General features: G+C 47.0%; 1 protein-coding gene across 1 annotated transcript; it reads right to left on the bottom strand.

Moving 5' to 3' along the window:
- Window positions 1–1,591: 1,591 nt before the first annotated feature.
- fgf5 (fibroblast growth factor 5) lies at window positions 1,592–9,721 on the bottom strand. Its single transcript, XM_048243929.1, has 3 exons — window positions 9,508–9,721; window positions 8,076–8,179; window positions 1,592–2,498 (listed from the first exon to the last, which is right to left on the bottom strand). The coding sequence occupies exons 1-3, from the start codon at window positions 9,719–9,721 to the stop codon at window positions 2,043–2,045; spliced, it is 774 nt and encodes a 257-aa protein (XP_048099886.1). The 3' UTR covers window positions 1,592–2,042.
- Window positions 9,722–10,747: the final 1,026 nt, after the last annotated feature.

Genomic DNA, 10,747 nt, shown 5'->3' with positions numbered 1-10,747 from the left:
GATAGCCAGAAAAAACATAGTTTTCACTCGGAACCAACGGGGTAGGCGAACGTTCAGAAAGTGTAGACACTGTGGGCGGCTCTGAGGCTAGAAGTCGACCACGTCGAGCTAGCATTCCATTGACCCCCATTCATTTTGGCGTCACGACATCATATAACATTACATCTTAAGCGTTTTAAGCCTTTATATTAACCTTTTCTATTTTCGGACAAATACAACATTGTGTGACTGGCGTCATAACTCACTTTACGGCTGAGTAATAAAAAGAAATTCTGAAAACAATGCTATCATGATGTAATGAGCATGGAACTTAGTGTCACACAGGAGCGAAGTAACCGTATTCTCTGGATAAGAAACTCGAGGGCAGTCTGTGGGAAAGTCCACAGGTGCGATATTTAGGAAAGCATCGAGGAAGAAAAACAATTAAGTGATGTTTTGATGGTTGGTCAGAACAAATCCCCACCAAAGCTGCACTCGAACTCGCAGCCATCTACACGTTATCAATTGTCTTATCACGGCTACCAGACGAGTTACTGTGTTACAGTCTGTTGGTTAACGTCACACGTTTCTCACTCGCCTGGACTGAGGATACGCAAGAACCGAAATCGACCAACAGGAAATAGGTTAAAGTTGGCTTCACTCTTCTCGTTCGAAATCTACGGGATGGCTGTGTCCATATCTTTTTACTGTCAATGCTCGGAACGTGACAAAAGGAAGCACATCAAACCTCACATCCCTATAGACCTTGGTGGTTTTCACATAGTTCTTGTACATTTTTCTGAGATCAATACAGAGGGGAAGCGCAGGCTTTGCGGGACAGGCTGTGTGGATGCTCTCCTCCCGTCTCCCTGAGCCTGGATTGGGAGTGACTCAGAGAGGGACAGCAGCAGTGGCAGTGCTGGAGTTTCGCCGTGAGCTACAGAATTCCACGGCTGTCTGCCATCCGATACGCAGACGACTGCAGCCGCGGCTGGGGCCAGAGTTGGGGGCCGGGGGGGCCTTCTGCTCCCTTACATCACGGAGAGGGGCCGCTCCAGCAAGACATCTTTATCCGCATGGAACGCTTCTCCAGTGCGGAATGCTGCCGGGTCAGGACGGGATGCTTTTCTGGTGAGTGTGTGTGTGTGTGTGTGTGTGTGTGTGTGTGTGTGTGTGTGTGAGTGAGGGAGAGTGAGTGTGTAGCCATGTGCCTGTGTGTACTGTATGTATGTGAGTCTGTTTACCCATGTGCATGTGTGAGTCTATGTGCATGTCTGTGTGTGTGTGTGTGTGCAGGCATGTGTGAGTATGTGTGTGTTTGCAAGACAGCTAGTTGAAATGATAGTTTTAATGGGCTACTGCAGTTGTCCTGTGGGGAAACTGGATCTTCAGCTTTTACAATCACACTCATTCTTACCACTTTATCAACTCATCTCACACAGTCGACTACATGACAAATACATAACTGTTATTCCAAGTGTTTTTATTTTTTGTTTTAGTTTTTTAATGATGAATATAGTTATAAAGTAATACGTTTATATAGCAAAATTTAAATATAGCATTTGTAAAGTTATGTGACTATATAAATTACTATTTAAAAATGAGGATTTGTTTTTGGTAATATAAATAAAGAGGTATACACCTCTTCTAAAAGAGTTTGAATTAAGTCTGTGGGATGAATGATGGTGTTTTATGCACCAGGAAGTACATCCATGCTTGTAAAAAATGTAAAATAAAATACCATAAACACATAGGCAAATAGTGTCCTCTGTTCTCAGTCGTGTGTTATATGGCATGTTTGGAAGAATATACCCTGTTCATACAGCACAGTATTTGGTTTCAGGTTTGTCCATTCCTCCTCCACAACCATCCCAAGACTGGACCATCCAGCTCATTGGTTGACACTTGACTGATAGTCGGAATGCTTAACAGAACGCTCTGAACATGACTTGTTCAGAAACATCCCAAAAAAGGAACCGGCTTTTCCACGGTGCCAGAGGTCCACCAAGAAGAACCCTTCTCTGTTTTGTCCCTATCCTTAGTCCTGCTTTAGGACGCGGCTTTCACCCGAACCGGAACTTGGGCCAGTACTTCACAGGCTGACTAGGCCTCGGTCCCGTGCTAATGGATGTCTTTGCTGCAGGGGCTCTGGAGGGGCTCCGGTGTGGTGGAGGAGGCGCCGGTGGGGGTTTGCTCTTCTCCTGGCCTCTCTCGGCTCTGGAGGGGCTCCGGTGTGGTGGCGGAGGCGCCGGTGGGGGTTTGCTCTTCTCCTGGCCTCTCTCGGCAATGGTGAAGCCGTGCTCGGCCCTCTCGTGAAGCGCGAAGCGCGGCAGGAAGTGCGTGGACACGTGCTGCGCCTTGACCCGCGGGCTGGAGCCCATCTTGGCCTTGCCGCGTTTGTTGAGCGCCACGTACCACAGCCGCCCCGAGCGCCGCCCTCCGTGGACCACCGACGCGTACGTGTTGTAGCTGTTCTCCTGGAAACGCTCCCGGAATTTGCAGTCATCGGTGAATGTCTCCTGGGAGCAGGGGGAGAGGGATAGGGTGAGAGAGAAAAAGGACATATAATATAATAAACAGCACATAACAAACCCACCCAAGAACACACAGACAGAATGACAGGACACTGACAGCTCCGGAGTCGGGAGCGATGTGAGCCGCGCATACGTTTAACCCCTCGATCAACCCCCCGCAGGCACATGCATAAATGTGAACATATCATAACCAAACAACGACGAGTGAGCATGCAAAGGTGGCGGGAGCGAAGAACAGCGGGAGAAATTGGGGCTGACACTGAAAGGCGAGCCTCCGGGCTTTAAACACAGCGCTAATCACCGTAAGCAAGCGATGCACGGGCCTCTCTGTCGCGGTCTGCTCCAAGCCTTTCAGATGGGGTCCATCTGGCGCGCTGTTGACTTAGTGCACTGTTACCTACACTATTTGTCTCCTGCTGCTCGCTAATTAGATAATTGCCTTTATGTCTGAGAAGCTGAAATCACCACGAGAGGCCTTTTCTGGGAACTCTTCATCGCATAAACATTTTCTCTCTGGCTCTCTCTCTCCCTCTCTCTTCCCCACACACAGGCTATAAGATAATCAAGATGGTTGGCTACAATGCTGTGTCCTCAGGCAGTAGAACAATTATCCCCAAGATGACAATCATTGCTGAAAGGGTAGTTTCATCACGGAGAGCTCAAAACAGCTCAGAGTCAGGGCTACCGCTAAGCTCTTTGCTGCTTTGTTTGCAGCACTCTTTTGGCGTCTTTTATCGCCTAACTAGACATAACTGAAAAATAAATAGACTCTGGGGGGTATGATCAGGATGTGAGTGGAATTTTCAGTGGTAAAACATCCAGGGGAATTAGCTCAAAGAACATGAATTAATCTTAACCTTAAATTAGATTCCTACCCAGAATATCCCTAGAAAGACACCAGATGGACTGAATGTTTAAAGTTTACACTGCTTAAGTGTGGAATGCAGAAAGCTTAACTAAAGATGTTATAACCACAGAGATAATGCACTTTGACCTTGTCAAGTATATCAACAACTATCCAGTCTGCTCCAGAACATTCCAGAATACAACTTTTAGTTTAAAAACACAATGTTCCACTCCCGTCTCACAAAGACTACTGGGACCATGGCTGTGTAGGCTGCCTAATTATCATTATCGTCTTCTGTTTCAACCTGTCTTAAAAATTCAGAAATAGAAACAAGTGCAGTGACAAAGGCTTTCGCACTGTGGTCGCACAGCCTGTAATCACGGCCGGCGCACATTGTCTGGGCCCTGCGTTGGCAGCTGGTGGCTGACAGAGCCACTTGGCACCGTGATTTGAGTTAGTGTGCACGATGAAGGCTAATGAAACTAAGGCCGCCAGATTACAGGCCCTGATCCCACCGAACGGGATGCAGGGAATGGGGACGCTGGCGGGGGGTTACTGGATAATTACGGGAGACTTACTTTTATCTGCGGCGAGGCTCAAAGTCATCGAAATGACTCTGGCCTATCAAAGAGAGGCCCGTGACTGACAGGGGCTAGGGTTGCCTTTGTACGAGCTGAAAACTCATTACTCCGTGAAATAACTTTGTCCGGCGCTGGGCAGGGACCAGGGGAGGGAGGGAGAGAGGGAGGGAGGGGAGGACAGATGCAGTGTTTTTGAGCCGATCCTTTCGCTTCATGGAGAAGAGGGGGGCAAAAGGGGGGGGCACCCTCAGTGGGCTTGGGTTTCACAAATGCAGTCGCGACCCTAAAGGTCAACGCCTGTGCCAGAGCTCCAGGCTGTACGTTTTTATGGACTATCCAACCCACACTTCGACATACGTTTCCAGTTATGTCATCTATTTATATGTTTGACTAGAGAGCGGGAGGCTTCGGAGGTATGATCAGGGCAGGTGTTGATGTCATTCCAATTTGGTGAATTAGCAACCCTACTGTCAGTTCTAGTAAATGGCGAATGATTAAAATGAATGGGAAAACGCAGGCAATGAGCCTGGCCTTAGGCAACAAATAACAATTTAAAGGACGGAGCTTTTCCTGTTTTTTTGTCTCCGTGCTAATTGGGATATCTTTTCGTGAAGCGCTTCGCATAAGTTCTATTAATACTTTTTCTGGGAAATCGCGATGTGAGTGTAAGGATGGCTGCTCTCTCACCACCAACGGGCCTGGCGTAACCTCTGGATGCTGTAAAAACAACAGCAGTTCTGCTATGTCGAAGAGCGCAGCAAAGCAGAAAAACGGTGCCATTAGAATATTTTTTAAACATGCCAGTCACTGCCCCATTCTGCCCCCCCCCCCACCACCACCACCACCACTGCAGCCTAGGGGTGTAGTCTTGCATTACAATCAGAGACTTCTCAAGGCTAACTGCAACAGATAATTGCGTCAATGCTCTCGAACAAACAATATGTCTGACAGTCAACAGTCCCTTCACAGATGTGCTTTCTGTCAAGCTTTTGACAAGCAGCTCAAATGGAGGACTGCTCAAAGGACTGGCCCAGCCCGGCTCCAGTGAGTGGCCTTACACGGACATTCCTCCAGGCTTAAGGGAGCGCTCGGCGGCGTATGAAACGCCTACTTGTCGGCCGCTGTGGCGCATGGGGGTCAGTGGGCGACGGGCGGGGAGCCGGGGTAGTGGGCAGTGAGCGTCCGGCAGTAAAAAAAAGCCCCGGCCCTGTCACAGCTGTTTAACCTGCCTGAGGCCGGAGTGATTTGTGGCCGTCCGAGACTGCCTCGCATCACTTCCTTTCCCATGGTTCTCTCAGAGAGAGCGAGGACTTTGTGAGATGTGAGTGTGTGTCTAGGTAGCAGCTGCCTTTGGCCCATATCTGCTCCAGGACTGGCTCATGGGTTCTGTTGAGACATCAGGCCTGAGGAAGTGTGTGTGCAAGTGGCAATGTAAGAAGGGATCAACATCCTGGCTTAGTCCTTAGTCCTTCCTTGTCTGAAATCTTGCCTCAACCTCTCTCTCTTTCTCTCTCTCTCTCTCTCACTCCCTCTCTCTTTTGCTTTCTCTCTCTCTCTCTATTGTACCTGTGTCCATCTTTCTCCATCTGTTGCTCTCTCGGTATCTTTCTCTCATAAACTCCCTCACTTCCACTCCCTCTGTCAGTGTTTACTCAATAAATCCAGGTGACCCCGTGACCTTTGGGAAGATTATGTTTGTAATGGCGTGCTGGGTCAGGTCACTGCAAGCTCTGTGCATCTGTCCCCCGCACTGCCGCCCGGGCGATAAATCGTCCGCTGCGAAAACATCTAAATATTAAATATGACAGTGGCGCAACTACATAAGACGGTGTGTGTCACCTGATACTCTGCCGCTCTACACACACACACACACACACACACACACACTCAAACACCCCCCCTCTCGCAGAGGCCGTGTGCGCGGCTCAGGGGGACTCGTGTCTGAAGGCGGAGGCCATTAAACTAGAGGCTGCAACTGTAGCCAGGCCTGGGGAGACTCAGGGCTAATTCGCAACTGATGGATCCGACACAGCTGCCCTGATTGTTGCTTATGTCTCCAGTGGATTAGGGGCTCATCTTTAGATTTATGTGTTTTCTTTTTCCCTCTCTCATTCTCTCTCTCGTTCTCTCTCTCTCTCTTTCGCAGGCGTTCCACTGCTCCCTCATTCACCCCCTCTGTCTCATTCCTTCTCTCTCACACTTTCTGTCTCCATCAATCTCTTTGACTTAGTCATCCATTCTCTTTGTTTCTTTCCCTCATCCTCTTTCAGTCTGTCCCTTCACACACACACACACACACACACACACACACACACGAACAAACACAAATACAGCCACACACTCACACACACACACACACACACAAATACAGTCACACTCTCACACACACACACACACTGTCTCCTTCCTCAATTGCCTCTCTTCAGTGAAGTCTCACACAACCTCTCCCAGACTCTCCACTTGTGACTCACCTTCTACCTCTCCATCCTCATCTTTGTCTCTTTCTCTTAGTCCCCTTTTCTTTCCTCCCTCTCTCTCTCTCTCTCTCTCACACACTTTCTCTCTTTATTTCGCTCTCATACACCATACTCCTTCCCTCTCCATCAGACACCTCTTTTCTCTTTGTCTATGTTCACTCTGGCGAATTTACACGCCGACGCTCTCAGTGTAAGTGAGCAGCTGATAAAAGCTGAGAGACATTTTGGACTGGGCGGCTTCAGAGGCAGTGGACCTATCGCCCGGCACGTCGTCTGGAGCAGCGAGCGAACCAAGAGGAAATGGAATGAGCGCTTCACAGTGACCTATGGCCCAGAGGTTCTGAGACACTGCCACCCGCGAGCTCTTAAAGAAGACATGTGAAAGGGGAAGACATTAAGAGCTGTTCTTGAGCACACAGACACACTATCATATGATGACAGTCGTTAAATCTGCGGAATTCAACACCGCTAGTTTATATGGGCATAGCCGGGCTGTTTGGACTGGACCCAGGAGTTAAACTCTGCATGGTATGGCCCAGTTAATATTTCCCAAATAGCACCCTAAGAGCCCAACATTCACAGCAACGCACGCTTGGATGTTCCGTTTTACAGTTTGGAAAATACCGACTATTTTAGATTTGTTCGTAGATTCGTTCCACCCAACAATAGTTCTGTTGCACCAAACCTTAAACGACTTGGGAAAGACCATAGAACACCACTGTTCCTATGAAGAGTCCTAAGTTCCTATTTATCAAGTCTTCAAGGTATTTTGTCATGTTATGAAGCATTTTCAGTGTGTTACATACGTGACGTGAGACACAAATGACACCTGGTCTATTCCCAGCTCTCTGTGCTGCAAATGTCACAGGATTTCTCATATTATTCAGTCTTTGACATATTTATGGCACTATCTCCTTTTGCATTCTTCGCATGTGTTCTGACTTTGTATACTCAGTAGTATACTCATATTTCTCTTCCCTTCTTTTTTTCTCTCTCTCACAACATTATCCAATATCCTGTGTGAGTGTGACAATGTAATCTGGTTTTCCCATTCACACATGCTAATAAGCAGTGGTCCGCCAGGCTAACTAATGCTTATTCAATTAGGGGTCAGAGGAGTGTGCACAGGACTGGCTTGCTGTGAATGAGTTTTTGTTTTTTACTAGAGCAGAGATGGGCATCCAAAGTAAATAAATGTAAATGATTGAAATCTAATACATTGCTAATGTCCACACACAGACCGATGGTGCAGTGATGACGGTCAGGGTGATCTGCACCTGACCAGCGCAAGCCCTTTTGCATAAACGATGGACATCAACTAAACACACAGTAGCTCCAGCAGGTGCCAACGGGCAGGCCATGTGCACGTCTGTGCATCCTGCCTTATTTACATTTCATTTTCATTGAAGCAAAACAGAGCATAGTGCTGAAGGGCAGAGGGGCCAGGAGTTTGAAAACATTGTCGCTGCTCACCATAACTACCACAACTGACCCTGATGAAATGACTACACGTTAATGCTACAGGGTGTTCAGGTGTCTCTCTGTGTCAGAGATGTGAGAATGCATTCCATCGGAGGCCCATCATTGGTAATCAGTGTATGTGTGTCCTTTTTGTAATTCCATACTTTGATGAAGATGAAGATGGGTGTGTGCTTACAGTGGCATGTAGACGTCCCCGCTTGTTCATGGCCAGAAATCGGTTGCTGAAAACGCCTCGGACGCCAACCACACCTTGAGAGATTGCAAAGATCTCCAGTACACCTGTGGGCAAGATGACACCACACATTCTCAGCATCACCTTAATCCCGACTGTAGGCCTAGCCTTATCATACAGCCTTATACCTGTCTGTCAGCTTCATTCAAAGTGTGACCTTTTGGGGGATTATGGGCATACATCTAACATAACAGAGCTCTGTGAATAAGACAATCCCCCTTAGCTATAGCATTCCTTGGGTTGCTATGGCTCCCCTATCAAAAAGTCAGAAAAATAATAACAATACATAGACAAATTAAGTATATGGGAAGAAATATAAACAGAACAACATTTGATACAATAACATGTCTGTCTGTTATTGTATGGCTTAGAGTTAGTATCCTGTGTAGCCTAATGGCCTTATCATGAGTATTCATAACAGCTAGTAACAGAATGATTCAGAGCATACTGTAGATTATGGAAACCATGCACTACTGCATTTATCCATGCAGTTCCAATTCTGCACAATATTGCTATGTTCACTTGCTTCCAAACAATTTCCTTTCAAACAAAATGTTTCAGAGGCAAACCTCCACTGCATCACTGGCCTCGTTCATCTATCGCATATGAGTGGTAATAAAGCATCCCTGTCCCATTGCTGCCCCATAAACTGCGGGTTGCTCATAACTTTGTCGTAATTAAGGGTGGCAATCTCCCTCACTTCACTCACGGCACAGGCTGCGCGGCATCACATTAACCCGACGGGATGTCTCAAATTATACAATGGATAACAACTATCCTGCGCATGGCATGGGAACGATCACAGACACTCTTCCGAGCATTCGCACCTGTTACTCCTACCTGCCAATACACACAAACAGCCTCTTACAGGCACTGCAGGCCCGAGGGCTCCGCGAGGGTTCACATCGCTCACGGAGCGGCATACCTACGCCTGACACGTAACCGGGACCGGAGAAGTCACATCACATCAGTGTCATTGCGTATCTATTTGGAACGGCTCTAGTGTAATGTTTTGGTGCCCAGGCTCACGATCGGATTTCAAGGGACAGCAGGAGAGGCATGCCTTGGATTAATCGTGGGTACTTTTGCAGCCACGGGGTGTATTTAAAAATCTTGTGGTGGTATGACCTGTATACACCTTGGGGTTCTCTTTGGTTGCGAAATGACAAATCGTTCAAATGCGTACAAGACGGTTTATTGCTCTTTGAGGACAAGGTGCAACGAATGACGCATGTGCTGTAGGTTCCTTAGCAATGTTTTTTTTTTTTTTATCTCATGTACAGAAGTTCAACAGTTCACTGCCGTGTGCACAGATACAGTAGGATTCATGCTCAATGTTGGAAATTAATACTTAACCTTTTTATTAAGAACTTACTCAACTGATTGGGCTCGTGGCTCCCGTTTACTCTGCCATCGGGATGAATCTGAAGGTGGAAACCGATGCCGACCCTACAGTACAGTCTCCCCGTCCTGCGTCCTGATATGTTAGCCTCCAGCAGTTGCTGCTCCGGGGAAACTCGGTTAGATCCAGTGACAGCAGCGGTGCGAATCAGCTGAGCGAAGAGGACAACGTAGAGAGGAACATTCATTCTTCCGCGACGGAACACTTTTTGCGCGCTAGGAGGCCACTTCCAGCATTTTGGCGTCGGTCTCGAGTCGTTTGCACGAGGAACCGTGCGCGCACGCATACACTTGCAGCTCTGGTGGGCATTACCTTGGCCGCCCGCGCTCACTCGCTGGAGTAGAGAGGAGTTCCGCTGGCAAGGAGATATTTATAACACGAATGATCTCACTGCTTGATGCATGCCTCAGTTCTGAAGGACGCGCTATCTCATCCGGATTCTCCCCCAGAAAGAGTATTCCTGCGCAGACTTTTTTTGCACAAACTGGTGTGCGGGTGCGCATCTTTCAGTGCGGCTACAGGAAGGCAGGATGCAGGATGTGGCGCATTTTACGCACGAGGAAACATCTTTGGAGATTATCAGAGAACATAAATGATTCATACCAGCACGAGTTCGAGCTCCTTTGATAGTTCCATGTATTCTTCATTTATTTCTGCACTTCCTTTAAGAAACCCCCAAAAGACATTAACCAAAGTTTCAGCCAGAGCATAAACGAATCCAATGTATGGATATTATAGTCGTACTCCACAGGTGGCGCATCAGATTTTAAGAGTTATTTTCATATAGCATTACGCACACGAAAACTACATGAATGTGCTTTACCCTAGTTTTTGTATGACCTTATGTGGCATTATCGTTTTTTATGTCGAAATGGTTAATACTAAAATGTGAATGTTGTTCGAAGTAATTTCCGTGATCTAATTAAAAGACAATTCCCCAATATCACTATGCACTCCATATGCATAGTTGTTTCTCTTCTCTTCTCTTCTCAGACTTTTTCATACTGAAATCACTTTAAATTACAGATTATATAGCCGAAACATCTAAATCTTTGAAGTCTTTGTTTCCAAAGTGGTATGTTTGATCTAGTGTTATATATGTGGGCATTGTAATTGACTATAGGACAAATTTGCCCACAATAATTACATATTGGATGTAGTTACATATTGGATTTAGTTACCAGATCTTCCCAGGACCACTATAAACCTCCAT

This window comes from Alosa alosa, chromosome 5, assembly GCF_017589495.1.
Source record: "Alosa alosa isolate M-15738 ecotype Scorff River chromosome 5, AALO_Geno_1.1, whole genome shotgun sequence".
Lineage (NCBI taxonomy): Eukaryota > Metazoa > Chordata > Actinopteri > Clupeiformes > Clupeidae > Alosa > Alosa alosa.
Note: the sequence above shows the minus strand (reverse complement) of the source record. Positions and strands in the feature narration are given on the sequence as shown.

What these genes read in the sequence shown, in the direction of transcription:
- fgf5 (XM_048243929.1), bottom strand. Translation starts at nt 9,721, where the DNA reads ATGAATGTTCCTCTCTACGTTGTCCTCTTCGCTCAGCTGATTCGCACC. An exon ending in CCACGAGCCCAATCAGTTGA is followed by an intron (nt 8,180 to 9,507) that starts GTAAGTTCTTAA and finishes TCTTGCCCACAG; the next exon opens with GTGTACTGGAGATCTTTGCA. An exon ending in GGGGACGTCTACATGCCACT is followed by an intron (nt 2,499 to 8,075) that starts GTAAGCACACAC and finishes CCCTGCTCCCAG; the next exon opens with GAGACATTCACCGATGACTG.